Source organism: Camelina sativa, chromosome 11 (genome assembly GCF_000633955.1).
Source record: "Camelina sativa cultivar DH55 chromosome 11, Cs, whole genome shotgun sequence".
NCBI classification, from domain to species: Eukaryota; Viridiplantae; Streptophyta; class Magnoliopsida; order Brassicales; family Brassicaceae; genus Camelina; species Camelina sativa.
This window is the reverse complement of record NC_025695.1, coordinates 3,465,778-3,487,157: the sequence shown is the minus strand read 5'-3', so window position 1 is coordinate 3,487,157 and position 21,380 is coordinate 3,465,778. Positions and strand designations below refer to the sequence as shown.

General features: G+C 37.2%; 4 protein-coding genes across 4 annotated transcripts; 1 reads left to right on the top strand and 3 right to left on the bottom strand.

Annotated features, from left to right (window-relative positions):
- On the top strand, positions 585-1,468 carry LOC109127615. Its single transcript, XM_019232614.1, has one exon. It carries the CDS (start codon positions 782-784, stop codon positions 986-988), a length of 207 nt encoding a protein of 68 aa, XP_019088159.1. The 5' UTR covers positions 585-781; the 3' UTR covers positions 989-1,468.
- On the bottom strand, positions 9,381-11,992 carry LOC104721414 (pollen-specific leucine-rich repeat extensin-like protein 4). Its single transcript, XM_010439386.2, has one exon. The coding sequence runs from the start codon at positions 11,852-11,854 to the stop codon at positions 9,515-9,517; it is 2,340 nt and encodes a 779-aa protein (XP_010437688.1). The 5' UTR covers positions 11,855-11,992; the 3' UTR covers positions 9,381-9,514.
- LOC104721413 lies at positions 13,015-15,336 on the bottom strand. The gene is made up of 5 exons (XM_010439385.2): positions 14,994-15,336; positions 14,089-14,250; positions 13,810-14,002; positions 13,287-13,402; positions 13,015-13,203 (listed from the first exon to the last, which is right to left on the bottom strand). The coding sequence occupies exons 1-5, from the start codon at positions 15,174-15,176 to the stop codon at positions 13,168-13,170; spliced, it is 690 nt and encodes a 229-aa protein (XP_010437687.1). The 5' UTR covers positions 15,177-15,336; the 3' UTR covers positions 13,015-13,167.
- On the bottom strand, positions 19,301-20,082 carry LOC104721411. The gene is made up of 2 exons (XM_010439384.2): positions 19,634-20,082; positions 19,301-19,566 (listed from the first exon to the last, which is right to left on the bottom strand). Exons 1-2 carry the CDS (start codon positions 19,998-20,000, stop codon positions 19,475-19,477), a joined length of 459 nt encoding a protein of 152 aa, XP_010437686.1. The 5' UTR covers positions 20,001-20,082; the 3' UTR covers positions 19,301-19,474.

Here is a 21,380-nt window from a genome sequence, read left to right as displayed (position 1 = left end):
AATGTAAATAACTTTTTTTATTGGTGAGTTCTTATAATTTATAACTGAGACGAAGATAAATGCTTTTTAATTAGTTTGAAACCACTTATTTCAAATTTGAATCTTACAATGAAATACATCGAAGAATTAAGAATATATGTATACCTTTATTAAATTCAAAAATAATTGAAAGTTTACCAAAAGAAAGTGGAGGCATTAAATCCAAAAATAAGTAAAAATCATTAAACTACCAAGTAAAAAAAGTGAAAACATTAGTACTATATATATATATATTTTTTAACTACGTGCAATACAGAATTCGGGTAAATGCATTTCAGATCTCGTTTCACTGAATATTGTCGGTCGTTTTGAGAGAGAGAGAGAGAGTCTCGCGTGGCTTAAAAGAAAAAGCTCGTCCTTTCGGAGCGTCCAAAAGCCACACGCTCCATACCCAAATTTTTAGAGAAATTTGCAAATATTCATCTTAAAAACTTACAAAATTCAATAGAATATATATATATATATTTATATATGATATGTTATATATAATATAATAATAATATATGGCAACTTTAAATTTGTCATGCGGATAAAATTTCAAAATGATTGTTCCTATTTTTTGTTAGTCTCTATCATAACAAAACAAAACCAAAAAAAAATTATATATAAAATAATATCATTTGGAGTGGGGACGTCATCTGAAGATTATAGATATAAATAAATAGAAAGAAAGATGAAGTGAGAGAGTTGTAAAGAAAAGAAAGATTTCTAAAGAAGAAAAAAAAGAAACAGAGAAACAAAAATGGTGATAAAAAGGATAGAGCTGTGTATAGAGCTAATGAAGATAGGTATGGAGTTCGTGGTGGTGGTGGCCGAAGCCGTCCAAATTGTTATGCGGCAAAACCTCAACCACCACCGTGCTCCTCAACCTCCGCGTCTCATCCGCCATGGCCTCCTCCCTTATCCCGCTTCTCACCCTTCTCCATTCCTCTTTGGATTTTTCCCTTGAAAATTAAGAAACATGAAATTTTATATTCTGCTTCTTTCTCTTTTTCTTCTTCTTTATTACCTTTTTTTTTTTTTGTTGTAGATATATAATTAGGTGTTACTCTTGTTGATTCTTCTTTGTAAAAATCAGATTTGCAGCTTTCTATTGAACTCTTTTTTTTTTCTGGATTAATATCGTGTAAGCAAACAATTTGCAGGATAAACATAAAAAACAATAAACAAGTAATACACGCAATTTGGTTGAAGACTATAAGACGTGCAGCGGAAACAATTTGCCCCCTAAGCTAAGTCCAGGTTCAATCAAAAAAGTTGTTAATGTTTACATATGTTTCTTCCTTATGTACTTCACGGCAAGTTATATTCAATTAATTATTATGATAATCTTGATTAGTCTTGGGAGATGCCTTGGTGTTCTAGGGTTTGAACCTGGACTTTTTCTTATATTTGGAAAGAAGAAGAAATAAAACTGTAGATAACTGAACATGGTTCGTTAAATCGGTTAATGTATACTATCCCATTCCCCGTAATGATCAGTAGTAACTAACTAGGCATTTGTGCAATTGTCTTGTCTTGGAAATAATTCACAAAAATATCTCCTTCAAAGCTCCACAATTTCAAAAGATGTTTCTTACATATATAATTAAGGAATATACAGACATGTTTAAATGTTTAGTTCGTTTACTTAAAATATAATTTTTTTTTGTAATTTGTATACTTCGGCCATTATCATTAACTATTTTGTTTTTCGTATTTACATTTCTTTGAACAAAAAAAAAGAAAAAAAAACGGGTATATATAAATCCCTTTCACCGTGAGAAGATATGTATATATATGTTTAGTGCATGTTTAATTTGTCCAAACAAAAAATTGATTAGTGCATATACGTCCAAGTTCATTGAATATCACGAAAATAGATCTATATCTATTTCTTTAATCTTTACCATATTACATTATTAAGAAAAACATAAAAAAAAAAATTATATATATTAGGATATTATTGATGCAATAAAATCATACCATTGGTCATTGTTAGCATTAGATGTAAATTAATTAATAACTTGCAGTATAGTTTATAACGAAAACTGATGAATAAAATACGTTTTTTGAGGGGTTCAATTGTAATTTTTATGATGGATTATTAAACTTTTCACAGTAAGGAGTTTTACGTATAATACAACGTAAATACAAATTATGTTTTAAGGTTGAAAGATTTTGACCCCCAATGCGATGTAGGTAGGTTTATATATCACCAAAAAACCATCATGTGTAGTGTCAGGTGTGAGGTGACGCCAAAGATAGCAACAGCCGATGAATTGGATTTGGGTTAAGATCTAGAGTCTACCACGATGCGTCTTGATCATGTTGCAGATGATGACGGTTGTAATTATTGGTTCATACCTCTTTTTCACCTCCCAAGTTCAAACTCGCAATCTTCATGATTGAAAGTTTTTTTACAGAGAATATTTTTTCTATTACATCAGTAGAACTAATATTTACGCTATATATAACACATGTATCTAATTTGATATCCAACCCAATGAAAAGTCCGAGTAATCGAAGCTGTAGTTTCGGTAAAATGGAAAATGTATTTTATATACATATATATATATATATATATATTCTCAATTGGAAAATGTGGTATTATTAAGATTCGGTATTATAATTTGACAGTTCTGGTTAGAGAGTTAACAGTTTCGTCTTTCAAACGTTAATTAAATACCAAAAGCTAATCCGGTGGGAACAAACTCAATTATTAAAAGTTGGACGAGAGTAGTTGTTGTTAACTTAAAACTTAATGCAACTGTGTGGTCTTTCTCAACTTACGTTAATTTTTTTTTGCTGCGAAAAATATTATAAAATTTCGTTGATACCGGACCATTTGAAAACGAGTTGTGGCTTACGATGAGTTGACTATGCTTGCTGTAGAGTCTTGTAACTTGCGATCGACTAAGAACTTGTGATGAATCGTTTATGAACACTCCGAATCACTCACAAGTCACAATGAATGAATGTGAAAAACGTAAACGAAAAGAACACAACGCGATTTATCCAGTTCAGGTTGTAATCTGCAAACTCTACGTCTGGCCGAGATCTCAGCTCGGAATCCACTAAGATCAATTGTGTTTTCAGATTACAAACGTCTTTCACCCTCAACAAGAAAGTAAAGTTTTCCCGAAAAAATAAGAATCCTAGAATCCCAAAAACCTCTCTTTTTTTTTTCTCACACCACCTAATGAATCAAAACAGAAAAGCTTATACACTCGCCTCCTCTAACCGACTTGGCGTTAGCTTCTCTAACTGACTCAACCGACTTGAGTCGCACATGATCCGTCGAACTCATTTACATGGGTATTGACTTGTTTTAGCTCTGCAACTTAACCTTCGAGCTTCCACCATTGAAATGCTTCCGTTTAAGTAAACACAATAACCAACTCCAATTGCTCCAAACCGGACACAATATCTGGTTCATTTAATCCCGCTCCTTAACCGGAACCTTCTGATTAAACCCAGATCAAACCAACATTCTACACTCTCCACCTTGGTTCGATCTGCTTCTCCGACCTTAGTGACTCCTACATCTCGGTACCTGCTTCAGACTTACGCCTCTCAAACACCCAATAAGTCCAACAATCCCTTGAACTTATTGACTGGCAATACCTTCGTGAATATATCCGCAGGGTTCTCACTCTTGTGCACCTTAGTAACCTGTAATTCACCATTATCGAGCAAGTCTCGAACAAAACTCATCTTTGTGGCCATGTGCTTCATTCTTTCATGAAACACATTATTCTTGGCCAGTGCAATAGCACTTTGAGAGTCACTGAATACCTCCACAGACTCTTGAGGATACCCAAACTCTTCACTTAAACCCCTCAGCCAAACAGCTTCTTTGGCTGCCTCGGTTAACGCCATATACTCTGATTCAGTTGACGACATTGCCACCACCTTCTGCAGCGACGACCTCCAACTAATCACATTCCCACCAGATAAGAATGCATAACCACTAGTGGACCTCCTTCGTTCTAAGTCTCCACCGTAATCAGCATCACAAAACCCACTAATCTTGAAATCATTCGACCTCTTGTACGCCAAACTCATCTTTGTAGATTCCCTAACATACTTAAGCACCCACTTCACTGCTTCCCAATGAACTTTCACCGGATTAATTATGAACCTACCCACTACACCTACTGGATATGCCAAATCCGGTCTCGTTCCTATCATGCCATACATCAAACTTCCCACAGCACTAGAGTAAGGAACTGACCTCATAAACTCTGCATCCTTCTGGATTTGAGCATCGCTTGCAGGAAGAAGCTTGAGTTGATTCCCGAGTGGAGTTTGAACTCCCTTCGCTTCATGCATCTTGAACTTCTCCAGGACCTTCTCCAAATAACTCTCTTGAAAAAGCTTTAATATTCCCTTCTTTCTGTCCCTGTAGATATCAATACCCAATATCTTCCTTGCAGCTCCTAAATCTTTCATATCAAACCTGGAACTTAGCTGACTCTTCAGAATGTCAATCATCTTCATGTCCTTGCAAGCTACCAACATGTCATCTACATACAAGAGTAAGTAGATGTACACACCTGAGTACTGCTTCACGTACACACAACTGTCGTGAATACTCCTTTTAAAACCAATCTCCAGCATAAATGCATTGAACTTCTGATTCCACTGTCTCGGACTCTGTTTCAGTCCATACAAGGACTTCTTTAGGAGACAAACCATGTCCTCCTTTCCTTCTTCTACATAACCTTCTGGTTGAGTCATGTAGATCTCCTCATCCAGCTCTCCATATAAGAAAGCTGTTTTCATATCCAGCTGCTCCAACTCTAAGTCTTCTTGAACAACTATCGACATTAAGTACCTAATAGATACATGTCTTACCACCGGAAAGAAAATCTCATTGTAGTCTACTCCCTCCTTTTGAGAGTAGCCTTTTGCCACTAACCTGACTTTAAATCTAGGCCCCTCCACTCCTGGTATACCTGTTTTCCTCTTGTAAATCCATTTTCAGCCTATCATCCTTATGTTCTTCGGTCCTTGAACCAGAATCCAAGTCACATTCTAGTGCAATGAATCAATTTCTTCGTCCATGCCACCCTTCCACCCATCCTTACACGAATCTCTGATAGCTGCACTATAGTCTGACGGTTCTATCTCCTCGCCATCTTCTGATACAAACAACACTAGCTCAGTATAGTTGCCTTCTTCATACTTTGATGGACGCCTTATGAGTCTTCTTTCTCTATCACGAGCAAGCTGATAGTTTTCTAACCCCGTATCACCTGATTCAGTTTCTGACTATGAACTATCCTGCAGATCAACCGTAGAACTCTGAGTCTCTCCACCTGAACTTATACCCTTCTCTACAGTGATGCCAGACTCAAAATCAACAAACGTATCCAGTGAGATTCTCTCACTTTCTGTAGCTTGGGGTAAGTTCTTATAAGACTCACTCTCATTGAATGTCATGTTTCTGCTAATAATACATTTTTTATCATCCAGCGACCAGACCTTGTAACCCTTAACCCCTGATGGGTAACCAACAAATACCCCCTTTTTAGCTCTCGGTTGCAGCTTCCCATCATCTGTATGATAATAACAAATGCAGTCGAAAGTCCTCAAGTGACTGGGAACCGTCTTTGACCACATCTCCTCTGGAACTTGAAACTCAATTGCGGAACATGGAGACTTGTTGATAAGATGCATTGCCGTGTTTACGGCTTCAGCCCAAAACATCTTAGACAACCCTGATTCGCTTAGCATACTCATGACCTTCTCAAGTATCGTCCGGTTCATCCGCTCAACAACTCCATTTTGTTGAGGAGTGTGCGCGATAGTCCTGTCCATAACAATCCCATTCTCTAGACAGTAGCCATCAAATTCCCTGTTGTAGAATTCCAACCCGTTGTCTGTCCTCAACTTCTTGACTTTAAGTTCTAATTGTTTTTCGACCATTACCCTCCATTAGACTCGACACCTTCTCTTTTTCAAGATAACCTTTTCTGACTAACGTATCTAATCCTTTCTGACCAATATGCCCGAGCCTGCTATGCCACAAACTTGTTTGATCCGTTTGTACCACTGAGTTTACCTCTCCAACATAGGTGCGTCCTTGCAAGAAGTAGAGCGACCCATGTCTATTACCTTTCAACATTGTCCTGCAACCTTTGCTTACCTTCATAACTCCATTCTCTGAGCCGAAAGAACACCCTTGAGCCTCAAACGTCCCCAGTGACAACAAGTTTCTCGAGAACCCAGGAATGTATCTAACATCTTTTATCCACACAATCCTGCCATTTGAAGTCTTGATCTTTATGCTTCAAATGCCTTTAACCTCTCGCAGACTTTCATTTGCCATCCTGACAGACCTTGCATCAAACTCTCTTAGCTCAATGAACCAATCCTTCCTCGATGTCATGTGAAACATGCAGCCTGTATCTAATATCCAGATCTCACTGAAATTAGCATTCTCAGTTAGATTAGCCTCTGAGACCATCAATGATTCCACAAACTCAGTCCCACTAACTGCTGCGGACTCTCCTTTATCCTGATTAACCTTCGCTTGTCCTTTCTTTGGACAATCCTTCTTGAAGTGACCTTCACTGCCACACACCCAACACGTACGTTTCTTCTTGTCTTTTGACTTCGATCTTGACCTTCCTCTAGACTTTCCCTATGATCCTTCTCTGGTCACAAATCTTCCCCTGTTATCCGAGCTAGAGTAAAGTCCTTCACCTTGAGTCTTTCTACCTTTACCAGCTGCTCCCAGCTCCAATTGCTTTGAATGGATAGCACTGATTACCTCTTCGAGTGACAGAGTTGATTTACCGTATCTTAGCGTATCTCGCAGCTGATCAAACTACTTTTGCAAAGACATTAAGAGCAGGATAGCCTGATCCTCATCTGAAATATCCACTCTGACGTTACTCAAATCCATTATTATCCGCAAGAACTCATCGATGTTGCTTTCAATAGTCAAAGAGTCATTCATCTTGTACCCATAGAGCCTCTGCTTGAGATAAATCATGTTAGGTAGTGATTGTGACATGTACAACGAATCAAGAACCTTGAACATACCAACTGTTGTATATTCCTTGATGATATTCCTCAGAACCTCATCACTCACGTTTAGGATGATAGTACTACGGACCTTTCTTTGCTTTTCCGCCATGGCTAGATCCTCCTCAACTGATATCTCTGTCCCAGATTCCTCCGATCCCTTCCCTTTTGGATCCTCAGCCTTAACCGAATCGGATCCCTTCTTCAACGAAGATTCTTGGATCTGAAGAGCTCCCATTAAACCGATGATCTCTAGATGAGCTAGGATCTTCTCCTTCCATAGATTGTAGTCGATCATACCGTTGAACTTCTCCAGCTCGATTCTTGATGAAGACATCGCGAACTCGAATCGATGAAACCTAACAACTTGAGCCTTCGTAATCGTGTAGCTCTGATACCACTTGTAGAGTCTGTAACTTGTGATCAACTAAGAACTTGTGATGAATCGTTTATGAACACTCCGAATCACTCACAAGTCGCAATGAAAGAATATGAAAAACGTAAACGAAAAGAACACAACGCGATTTATCCAGTTCAGGTTGCAATCCGCAAACCCTACGTCTGGCCGAGATCTCAGCTCGGAATCCACTAAGATCAATTGTGTTTTCAGATTACAAGCGTCTCTCACCCTCAACAAGAAAGTAAAGTTTTCCCGAGAAAATAAGAACCCTAGAATCCCAGAAACCTCTCTTGTTTTTCTCACACCACCTAATGAATTAAAACAGAAAAGCTTACATACTCGCCTCCTCTAACCGACTTGGCGTTAGCTTCTCTAACTGACTCAACCGACTTGAGTCGCACATGATCCGTCGAACTCAGTCACATGGGTGTTGACTTGTTTTAGCTCTACAACTTAACCTTCGAGCTTCCACCATTAAAACGCTTCCGTTTTAGTAAACACAATAACCAACTCCAATTGCTCCAAACCGAACACAATATCTGGTTCATTTAATCCCGCTCCTTAACCGAAACCTTCTGATTAAACCCAGATCAAACCAACATTCTACACTTGCATTATTTACTATCGGATCAGATTGGCATATTTATTTTATACATACCACATTTGATGATTATGTTACAAAATATATATTTTGAACTCCGACCAAATATAATGGTTTTAGTGCTTGAGAACTAGCTAGCTTTGTTGGTCGAGCCTATGCCTTCGAAGCTACTGTACTACGTATATATTCATCGATCCTCATCCTAGAGAGAGACCTGAAACCCAAAAAAACAAAAGCAGTCGGAACATTATAAACATACATACCATATAACAGATCAGACTGCGTAGTTCAAGTTTCTACCGAAAGCAATCCGAAAATAAAGTTTCCATATATAATTAACCATTACAAAATTGTGCACGCTCATTGCCAAATACATGAATAGATATATTAAGACGAAAGTAACGTAACACAACAGCATCTCACATTAATGAGTTAGTTGGCTGATAATAATACTACAAAAACAGTGATGTCTTTATCATTTAAAATAGTATTTTTTGTGTGTTCATATTTCCAGAGAATAAACGTTGCAATTAAGATTTAAGACATTGGATTAGGTGTTGCGAATCAGATTCCCTTAACAGAGTAGGTCAAAATATAATGTCAGTACGTATTAAAAGGATCTTATTATAAACTATTATGTAGAAATAATCTAGCCCCTTTTTTGGTTTTAATTAAAAATATTCTGTTAAAAATAAAATAATTAAATACGTACAGATCATACAATATCTGCAATTCCAAAAGAAGATGGATGTTCACGGAAACAATTAATGATACAAACTGAACATGGACGAGAATTGAGGCAGATACAGTTTGAGAGTCATTGACGTAAAGACAAAAAAGATCTCTCCATTCTTCTTCTTTGTTTTGTCGAATCCAATAAATAGGGCTACGAAAAGTTGTTTTCTAAAAATGGGTGGGTTTGTAAGAGAAATAAGCCCAGCCTTAGGCCCAATAATAACAAGTTGTCAATTTTCACTACGAGAGTTCTCTTATTGTTTTTCACTTTTTTTTTTTTTTTTTTGCGATTACCTTATATAATAACTCGACGCTGAGACTTTTAATTAATCAGTTGTTAAGAATAATCGATCTTGCTACATCTAGTTTGGTTTGTTCCAAAGTTGATTCATAGGTAAAAAGAGTTACTAAAATGATAAACTATTAGATAGAAACTTAGAAGAAGAGAAGAGTGTGAAAACAAACTCGTTTTGCTTAGAAGTTTAATCGACCATAAGAAGTTGTAATGTACAAAATATAAATATATGAGACCTGTTGTAACAACAACAACTCTGTTTTTTACATTACCCTTCTTTCTTTTTTTTTTACTTCTTCATTTTGTTTTTTTGATATGTCATTACTTTTTCACCGTTTCTCTTCTTCTTCCTCAAATATTTCTGTTTTTTACCAATAGTCCAAAGACGATATAGACTTCTTCTTCTTCTTTTCTCTTCCGACTGATATTAGTAGCCTGGGAACATTGGCGGCGGTGGGGATGCGTATTGGTGGCCGATGAACGTTGGTATGGTGAATTCATCATCACTTGGAGCTGGTGCTTGAGCCGCTGGGGAGTTGATCTTCGGCGGAGATTGTGACGGCGGTGGAGAAAAGACCGTTGGTGTTGGTGAAGGTTGGACTGGCGATGGCGACGGTTTGACTGGTGTCTGTTGTGGTGGACTGGCCTTTGGCGGGTTAGCTGGAGGAGACAAGACCGGTGGCGGCGGTGAGTTAACAGGTGCTGGTGGCGGCGGGGAGTGAACCGGTGGCGGTGGCGAGTTAACCGGAGGGGGTGGTGGCGGTGGCGAATGTACCGGTGGTGGCGGCGGGGAGTAGATTGGCGGCGGTGGAGAAAAGACGGGAGGTGGGGGAGAGTAGACAGGTGGCGGCGGTGGCGAATACACCGGTGGAGGTGGGGGAGAGTAGACAGGCGGCGGAGGTGGCGAGTACACCGGCGGTGGTGGAGAGTGAACAGGCGGTGGCGGAGAGTGAACCGGTGGTGGCGGAGAGTGCACCGGCGGTGGTGGCGAGTGTACCGGTGGTGGCGGAGAATGTACAGGAGCCGGAGGCGGAGGTGAGTACACTGGTGGTGGTGGAGAGTTGACCGGAGCCGGAGGCGGAAAATGAACCACCGGAGGGTGTGATGGAGGTGGAGGAGGGCTGCGCCTTTTCGTCACTGGAGATTGATCATAAGGATCATCCGGTTGCGGTGACTCTTTTGGCGGTTGTGGTTTTTGAACCGGCCGAGATGGAACTGCCGGAGTTGGAACTGGCGATGGTTTGTGAACCGGCGTAGTTGGAACTGGCGATGGTTTGTGAACCGGCGTAGTTGGAACTGGCGCTGGTTTGTAAACCGGTGATGGTTTGTGAACCGGCGTAGTTGGAACCGGGGATGGTTTATGAACCGGCGTAGTTGGAACTGGCGCTGGTTTGTAAACCGGTGATGGTTTGTGAACCGGCGTAGTTGGAACTGGCGCTGGTTTGTAAACCGGTGATGGTTTGTGAACCGGCGTAGTTGGAACCGGCGATGGTTCCGATGGAGTTGAAGAGCCATCACCTCCGCCACCAGCGCACTTGTCCTTGCTACAATCAACTGGGCGGTTGATCACGACCGCACATTCCTGGGAAGATCGTTGGTAAGGTCGAGCAGGCAAGCAATTACGTATGTCGTCCAATGCAATTTCCTTGCGAGCATCACCTGGAACACACGAACCTCCTTGTCCATTGAAGTAATTGTACGAGTAAGTGAAGTTCACCAAATTAGGCAACTTGCAAATGTTATCCGGTACAAGTCCTGTGAGTTTGTTCCCGGAGATATCAAATTCCTCCACACCGGTCAACCCGACAAAGCTAGTCGGGAGACGACCTATGAACGAGTTCTTGCTTGCATCGAAAACTGTCACATTCGATAAGTTGCCGATTTCGGACGGGAAACAACCTCCCAAACCATTGTCCATAAAGACAATCTCGTTGAGATTCTTCATATTTCCGATACTCTTAGGGATACAACCAGTGAATTTGTTGTTAGCAAAAGTCACAACCGAGGCCGGAGATTCCCCTAGAGATTCAGGAATCACCGAGGTGAATCTATTGTTGTTCAAGAAAATGGCGTCAAGTTGCTTCTTGAAAAGCTCAGGAGGGACTTGACCTTCGAAATCGTTGAACCTAAGGTCGAAGTATTTGACTTCAGGCCAAGAGAGGACAACGTCAGGGAAAGTTCCAACGAAACGGTTGTTACTGACATCGAATTCGTGCATTAGCTTCAACTTCTCAAAGCTTTTAGGTATAATCCCGCAAAACCGGTTTGAATTCAAATGGAACATAGCAACATCCGTCATCAAACCAAGCTCAGCAGGCAAATGCCCTGCGATATCAGCACCGTTGAGGTCAACACCAGCTACAACCGTGACCTCAGAATCATCAAGAGCTGGCGCACAAACCACACCGGTGTAGCTACACACGTGCGGGCCATGCCAGTTTCCCGTGGTGTTAAACGGGTCTGAATATATTGCCTTTTTCCAAGCCTGAAGAGCTATATAAGCTTTCTTGAGCCTTGTGTTGGCAAATGTAGCCTTGAGATCAACCTCGTATTCAATGTCATCAGGAAGTTCGCCATTCTCTGGTAACGTTAAGAGCTGTCGCTGCACAATGAAGGCAGCTTCTGTATCGGTTAAGGCAAATGAGACAAAGGAAGAAGATAAGAAGGAGAAGAATAAGAGGAAGAAGCAGCAGCCAAAGGACGGAGGTTTAGCCATGGCTAAAACAAAAACCTTGGAAAAGGCCCAAGGCTGCTTATAGAAGGGCATGAGAGGGTTCGGGGAGGACACAAAGCTGTATTATATTGATAAGCTAACGGTTTTTCATTTTGCAATCACCAACGGTTTCCCTTAACATACTTTTTCTATAATTAGGCCAACTCTTGATTTTAAGGATTTTGCTTCAGATCCGGAGGACATATTATCAATAATAGAACTGGTGGTTAAAAGAAACAAGTAAAAAAGCTAAAGCAGACTCTCTAAATCAAAACCGGTCACTATTATAGGACACATCCTTCAAAAAAACGAGAGGTAGTTGATTCATTACCGAACATCACGCAATGACACAAACCCTATTTGTCTCTCACCAGTTCACGTGTGCTGCAAGATACCTCCCCTGAGGGATTACGAACGATGTTTATATGCAAATCCAAGGGATCAAGACACAAACAATGGTAATTTCATTGTTTCTTCACAAGAGCTCCTTCGGCTTTCTCTGATAAGCAGTTTCTTCTTTAGTCTAAACATTTCAAATCCCCTAGAATGACCCAAAATGTCTTAATTAAAAATCCTTTTCTAAGAATGATGTGAAAACAAAAGTATCAAACTTTTTCATTTCCTATACTTGCAATCTCATCGATTAGCCACGTCGTCCTTGTCTAGTCCATGATCCTTGCAAACTTCACTGAAGGGTTAAAATTTTGCACTTCCGCTAATATGAATGGCTAAATTGCTATACATGTCAATAACTTAACGCATAAAACGCCATCCAAATAAAAAATCGCATTACTATGCAGTATAATNTAAACCAAGCTCAGCAGGCAAATGCCCTGCGATATCAGCACCGTTGAGGTCAACACCAGCTACAACCGTGACCTCAGAATCATCAAGAGCTGGCGCACAAACCACACCGGTGTAGCTACACACGTGCGGGCCATGCCAGTTTCCCGTGNAGACATACGTTCTGTACTTGTGTACATGTTTCTAAGGTAAATTTACCTTGACAGTAAGATGGGAAAGGAATCAATTACGACTAAAAGAATTTATAAATTTCATTTTGAAAAAAAAAAAACAATGGTCTAGAAGGTGTAAAGTATATATGATATATGAAAAAAAAAAAAAAAAAAAAAAAAAAAAAAAGAGAAAAAAAAAAAGNCATACTAATACTATCAAATATTTCCTAGTTAACATAGACAAAATTTAAGAGACAAAAAACCAATGCTATTTCCATCCCATTAGATCCCTTTATAAGGCTCTCTTTAGCCTCACTCTATACAACAAACAAAACCCTCTCCACATTCGTCACCCACACTTTCTATTCTTTATCTCTATTCATAGTAATTCATCTACACTTCCTAAAGCTTTCACATTCTGGGCTTCACCATCCTTACCGGCACAACCTGAGAATATGTAGCAGCTTCTTTAGCAAAACTTCACCAACACAAGTGATGTTGTTTGGTATGTGATTTTTATCTATATTTACCTGATCCTCCTTCAATGAACTATCATCGTTGTTTGCTTCTCTTTCGCGTTTTCTGCTCACCTCTCCCTTCTCCTCTTCTTCATCTTCTTCTTCTCTGAAATTTTGACCTGACGCCTCTGTAGATACAAGAAAAATCAATGGAGGCCAGAGTTTAGTGACATAATTTTACCATCAGGCAGAGACCAGCACACAAGTTATAAGCAAAAGACATTCATGTGTGGGTTGGGTGATAAATAGATAGCAGACCAGATCTCATATACATGTCCTTCACTTCTTTGATTATCCTCAAGTCATATCAACTCTATGTTCTGCACCAAAGCCTTCTAAAAGCCAATGCAGAGTTAACTTAAGGACTGACTTAATCAAAAGTTTTCACCTAATTCTAAAATAGATTTTACAATATGAACATAGTATAGTCTAATTGGGTACAAGACCATAAGAAGAAGAAAAGGACAAAAAGGGAAGATGCCAAACATATAACTCATCATGAGGGGTTCGACTAAACGAGGTAAGCAAATGTTACCTGAGTGTTTGGTTTCTTCATGACATGTCCTTGGACATTGGACAGCAGTTCCCATGGTGCGGTTTCCGTTGGAATTTTGAGGCTTGCTTCTTAATGTATTTTTCTGAGAACGAAACTCAGATGACGCCTCCAAATGAGCTAGTTTCTTTCCAAAGTTAACCTTTTGCCAGCAGCCATTTTGTAAGACAGTAAACTGCAAAACAAGAACGTTGTCAGTTTCACAAAAGGATTACAAAACAAATGAGGTCATAACAGAAAACAGCAAGAGAATCCGCGAACCTGATCAGTAGATTTGCGAGAGTTAGACTGCACATCACGAGTTCTAGAAAGTCTCTTCTGAGTCTCTCCTCCAAGGAAGGAATACAACTGCCTAACAAAAGAGTTCTCCAAATAATCGAGATATGAGTTGTGTTTCTCATTCGTCCACTCAACACATTCATCCTGCAAAACAAGAAACAGCAATGATGTTAATATACCGCAGGGAGAATTCAGGAAGAGAATAAAGAGTGGAAATTGTCAACAAAATAAACACCATCACACAACACACTTTAAGTCAACCAGTATTTACAATTCAGCTGCACCAAAAAAAAAAAAGAAACAAGTTTTAACTTTTTACCACACAATGTAAGGTTACATCATTGAGTAAAAGTGTGATATGTACCACTTGCAAGTTGCAACCACTAATCACCAACTATAAATTACTAGTTTTTGAATTGGCCGTTGGGAATGGATTATGATTGATACATATCACAAGGGGGTTAGTTAGTAATAGATCTCAAGATCATCAGATTAGGCAAAGAGATTAGCCTCGGCGTCCAAAGAGTTGTTGAAAAATTTGAAATCATCTTGTGCTAATAAGGGGGGACAAAAGAAACCCAAAGCAATCGCATTTAGAATACAAACCTGTGTAAAACAGATCTGAAGTTTCCTTCCCATATATAACAACACAAAAAAGCTAACATAAATAAATTTAGTTTCCAAATCGATACGAACAAACCAAAAATATCTTTGTTTTTTTTTTGGTTTGTGTGTTTTACTTATTGAGTTATTTCATTACGAAAATATCTAAAAATCTCCATAGAAGCAGAAAAAGATATAATTTTTTTTTTTCATTCTAATATACGAATCAAGTTCAACCAATTCTAAGCAAAGAGGAAGATTTTGTAATGGTTTTTTTTTTTTACCAGTTTCGAATCAGCATCGCAACGAGAGGTATCAGCGGTAACACCGGACTCGAGCGAGTTGGATAGAGTCGACTCGCTCTGATGAGATTCAGAAGACGCCTCCTCCTCGGCAGCGCCTCGATCCATCTCCAAAGAAACAATATTCACCCTGAAATCATTATCCATCGTTCCTCTCAGATTCATAAACACCTAGAAAACTAAAAATATCTGCGTCGTCTCTCTTTAAGATAAAAAAAAAAAAAAAATGGTTCTTCTACGAAAGAGCCAAAGAGACCTTAAGAGAGAGAAGAGGGGAATGAGAATGAAGAAATAGAAACAGAGAGATGAAAAAGGAAAAAAAAAAAGAGAAGGAGAAAATATCCACATGGCGTCGCTTTTACACGTGTCATATTATGCCACGTCATCAGGGTCGCTGATAAAATAAAAAATATATCTCAAGATAAATATCAGCCGGAGATATTTTTCAGGAGGTTCTGTTTTTTTTTCTTTTTTTCTTTGTCAACTTAATATAGAAATAGAGAATGGATGCTCTCTCTCTCGTCCCATATGATGAAATACGTCAGAATTTTAATTTGGTTTTTCTTGTCCTTTATATCATTTTTTATTTTATAATATTTTTAAAAGTTAAATTAGAGATCTGATAAGATTTTACAACCGAGACCCTTTGACAAGTTGTATGAATGATCACCTCATTTTTTTATTTAGAGATAAGGATATCGTACGTGTAAGCTTCTCTATTCTTACGATAGCATATGCAGCGAGCATATGTGATTCCCATTTCAGAGTTTTTAAGGTTTAAGTGCTACATGCATCCTTTATCAATGAATTTATTTGGAGGCTAATGATTATGGTGATGACCTCGTCGTAAGCTAATAAAACATAAGAGATTCTCGAAACAAATTCATTCAACATGAGTTGGTCCAACACGCAATACACTCGTCAAGAGTAGTACTTGTGTAATGTTTTTATTTATATAATATAATGCTCAGGATTGGATCAAGAAGAGTCTGATGCTAATTGCTAAACATATACTAATATAAAGATGTAGTTTAGAAAACACGTTTTGTTTTAATTTTCTTCGCATATAAAAGGGTCAAAAACGGTTTGTCACAAGTGTTCTTTAGTTCCATGTTCATTATCGTAAATAAAACGTCTACTTTTAATTAAGAAATGTAAACTAATATAAAAATAACAAATTATTAGAAATGCGAAACTAATTCTTTGGTAAAATAATGAGTTTTTTTTTTTGTTTGCCTCATCTTTTGCAATGCTGATGGTATCCGTTTAAATAGTAAGTTGTAACATCTCTAATATTTTTTTTACCCCCTGAGTTCTCTAATGCTTCTAGATTGCTGATCGAAATAAAAATGGTTATTCATACACTACTTATTAACTTTGATTGAATATGATTTGAATTTGGATAATGAGATGGCGACAAGAGATATTTAAATATGATTAGATTTATAAAAAGGTTGATAGGAGAAATGCGCAAAACAAAAACAGAAAACTAATTAAAATTAGCGCTAAGAGACATTTGCTGACGTGGGCAGTGGTTGGTTCGAAATAAAAATATCTGCCGCTTCGTTCCTTTCAAACAAAAAAAATATCTGCCCTTTTCTTTTTACAGCCCAAAAACAAATATCTCGCGACAATAATAGTTTTCTAATAATGCCTACGACCACTTCTTTATATCCCTAAATGTAAGACCACTTTGCTATTGGTTGGATGTATCTTTTTTTATATAGTCATATATATAGATTCTACCTTAGAGCTAGATGTGTGTACATTTATATCCATCGAGATCTTCTTTTTGAGATCCTTGCTTGTATATATAAAGATTGTGCATTGTTTATGTATAAAATATACTACAACTTTACAATTTCTATACTAGTAAACTAAAAGATAGATCGACTCTTACAACTTACAAGGTTTTGTAAACAATTCGATTGCCTCCACGGTCACCTACCGCGGATTCTCTCGTTTTCGGTCACCATGTCAAAACTCAAACATCACCCTATTAAGTATTAAGAAATATCAATCATCTCAAATGCATTCTTTTAATACTTTCTAGATTCTTTATTTTAGATATATATGTACATTACCCGGCCCATTGAGATCATTCTTAATTAAGATCCTCCTATGTACTCTTATCAATTGTATACAACTCTTTATAAGCTCTTGATAGCTATTGCAATTTTCTTAAGAAAAATCCTACGGTCTATAATTAGGTTAAAGCGAACCATATCTTCTAGTCAGGGATGCTTCTAGTTCCCTTTTTTTTTTCTAAAGTTTAACAGAATTTGATATCTACTCACTCGTACGTAAACCTGACCAAATTTACTTTACGTACTATGTACGTAACGCTTCAATAGCTAGTCTCATGTTTGTGGATTATGATTATATTTTTTTTTCGTTGGTACACTTAAAAAAAAATAAAAAATCTATTCATGTATTTCAGTCGGCAATTGAACATGCAACAATCTCGTGCTTTCACTTAAATCACTCAAGATAATTGTGTAGAACTGAAAACAACACTTGATCATAACAGTTACGTAGTTGTTCTAAAAGAGATCTTTTAATCTTTAATTTTTTATACTATGTTTGGGGGATGTTGGTAATCTGCATATACTTTAAACTAATAAAACATGACATCCTCATCGTATAATCCTTGCAAGTATGTGTACACTGTACAGACGCTAAATTTTTCTTGAGGTGACTAATCTCTGATTAATAAAATAAATTTGCAACATGGTGCAGTATCATTAACAAAGTATTGTCTGAACTCTGAAGTCATAGTAACAAACTAACAACTGCTACGATTTTGTGAACTACACGAAATAGCAAATAAACCGTCCACATATACGCGACGGACATTGTAAAATGACATCAAAACTGAAAACACTTGTGGTATCGCTATATTGGCATATACCAAAAAGAACTAAGAAGTTTCAAATTCGACAGTAGCAACGGAAAGGAGCTTAACTAATTGCGACCCAAAAAGACTAATGTAACAGGTTATGGTCTCGAGTCCAAAAATAATAGTATGCACGGCCGGACCTTTTTGGTTATGGTACAAAAGAAAAGCCAAAATCGTGATAGTTAAAAGATAATTAATTTACATCCTAAACCTCTCACGATGGCTACTCACATTGATGCTTACACTTACACATGTCTATAAGGTTTTGATCCATATCTTTAATAGTTTGAGAAAGAAATATAAAAAATACAATTTCCTTCAACCAATTCACAATTCATATAACATAGTACCACATTAATCGGCTCTTATAAGCTCTTGATAGCTATTACAATTTTCAAGATGTTTTCTTAAGAAAAGCCCTGCGTTCTATAATTAGGTTAAAGCTAACCATATCTTCTTGTTCCTTTTTTTAATTTGTGGATCTAAATTTTAACAGAATTTGACATCTACTCAATCGTACGTAAACCTGACCAAATTCACTTTACATATATACTATGTACATAACGCTTCAATAGCTAGTCATGTTTGTGGATTAATTATGATGATATATTTTTTTACACTTTAAAATTTAGAAAAAACCTATTTATATATGTATTGTCGGTTTCAGTCGGCAATTGAACATGCAACAATCTCGTGTTATCACTTAAATCACTCAAAATAATTGTGTAGAATTGAAAACACTTGACCATAACAGTTACGTTGTTGTTCTAAAAGCGATCTTTTAATCTTTTTTATATACCATGTTTTGGGAATACTGTATAATGTTGGTAATCTGCATGTACTTTAAACTAGTAAAGCATGATGACATCCACATCGTAGAATCCTTGGAAGTATGTTTACAGACGCTAAATTTTTCTTGAGGTGACTCATCTCTGATTAATAAAATAAATTTGCAACATGGCGCAGTTCCATTTTAAAACTTAACAAAGTATCATCTGAAGTCATAGTAACAAACTAACAAATGCTACGATTTTGTGAACTTCACGAAATAGCAAATCAACCGTCCACATATACACTACAACATTGTAAAGTCATGACATCAAAACTGAAGAATTGTATGCACGGCCGGCCGGACCTTTTTGGTTAAGGTACAAAAGAAAGCCAGAATTGTGATACTTGAAGATATACACATACGCTTAGAGTTTGGTCTATTAAGGCTTTGAAGCCTTTGATCCATATCTTTAATAGTTTGAGAAAGGAAAGAAAATATACAATCTTCCAACCAATTCACAATTCATATAATTCATATAATATAGTACCACATTAATCGGCTCTTACCACACACACACACACACACACAAGATAAAACCAAACAAAAACCATATTGAAGTAAGAAATAAAATTATAATTTTGGTTACCATTAGATTCTAAAATTTGAATTTCTAAAATCATATCTATATTACAAAAACTGTCATTCCTCTGTACATCACATCAGAACAAACAAGCAAATAATAATTTCATTTTAATGGTAGAAGTAAATTCATTTAATCATAATTGAAAAACATCAATTTGGTTCGCCGGAGAACTGTCGCACCGAACAAGCAACCACCTGAGCCCATTGCTTCAACCTCAGCTTCATCGTCTCCGGATCATCACCTTTTTTACAATTCTCCACCGTCAGATCAAAAAAAGATTTTTAGAAAAATTCAAAATTCACACATACCTTGATCAACGATCGTCGTGCTAGAATTATTGCTGACTCCACCTTCCGATGCGATCGACGAAAGAGACGAAGTCCGTGACAATCTGTTACTATACTGTTTATTAACGGCGCAATATAAACCAAGAGCTGGTAGAGTTTCAGATAATCTCGGATCTAAATCAGGCGAATCCGGCTCGAACCCGAATCCAAGCTCGATGCATCCCTTGAGCTCTTCAAGATCTTCGTCCGACACGCTTTTACTCCGACCAAGTCGGCCCGATGGCCGCTTTCCCTTTTTCTTCAGCCAAGCTTCTTCTCTATCCGCGTCTGGCGACCATGAATGCTGCTTTACTAACGGTTTAGGCGGTTGTGCAAATCGTTTCGACATTTTCAAAGCGGCTAGGTTTTTTTCTTCTTCTTCTTCTTCTTCTTCTTCTCTGTTTGGGTTTAATCTCTGTCTTTTTTTTTTTTTTTTTTTTTTTTTTTGAGTAGTCTGTCTTACTTGCCGTGTAAATTTAAATGGCCATGCATGTTTGGTCCGTATTAATATATTACACAAGACGTTAATAAAGAAAGTGAGTGTCTGAGTGACAACGAAATTGGGGAAACAAAGCTTGACGGTGTGGCACCTTCCATGACTCCAATTAGGGTCTCTCAATGAGAGACTCTCATGCATGACTCCAGACTCCAGTTATCTCATGGTCAATTCTAGTTCTTAACGACTTCAGACCTTTTAAAATTGTTTAACGTTCTGAGAAAAAAGATATAACTCGTTTTTCAGAAAATTTTACATAACATCTTCTTTTCGTATAGAAAATTGCAAAAAAAAAAAAAAAAAAAAAAAAAACAAGTTATCCTACATATCAAAATGGTCAAACTTTGGCCCACTTTGATCCACAGTTTTTTTTTTCTGGCAACCAACTTGATCCTTAATTCATCGCTTGTAAAAGTATAAATTAATCTGTAAAGCATAAACTGTTAAATGCTGATGATAATTATTGAAGCTTTGTACCAAAATGCTACCAAAATGCTTGAAACATTGTAAATCTCATATTTGCTATCACCAAATATAACTGTCCCAAGACAGAGAATTTGGCTAGTCATTTAGAAGCAAAGAGAAGATGTNGAAACGCGTGCAGAGCACTTCTATTATATATATACACTTAATTAATTTATTTATTAGCATAAAAATGTTAAATTTGAAAAGTGCCATTAAACTTTATACCATGTTTTCCGATTTCTTTTTAACTTTTGATTTTTAACTAAAATTGGTATGGCTTGTTTGATAAATGGGAATATAATTTTCATAAATGAGAAAGATTTCCTCTAATATTTTATATTTGAATTTGATTTCTTTACCGTTTTCTTTTTTACCAGCAAGGAAGCAAACACATTTACTTAGATGTCATCATCATGTCTACTAAATTGTAATTACTACATAAGAGATAGAATTGTTTTGATCGTTTATTACATTACCACATTCTGAACATTTCTAGATTTACATTACTACTTGAATTAGTAGAAAAGGTCACCATGACTGACTTTAGTAGTAAAAGATTGGTGGTGTACAATTTAGAACTGCATGAATTGTTTCTTCTTTTTGTAAAGTGCTCAAACATAAGAAAGAAAAATACGAGGACCAAAATATGAAACTTGACCAAAAAATTCTGTATGACTCCCACTTACACAAATAAAATTCACTTACATAGTAGAATCAAACAGTGACATCGCTCGCTGACAAAAAGTGAAAATGAGATTTAACGGAGAA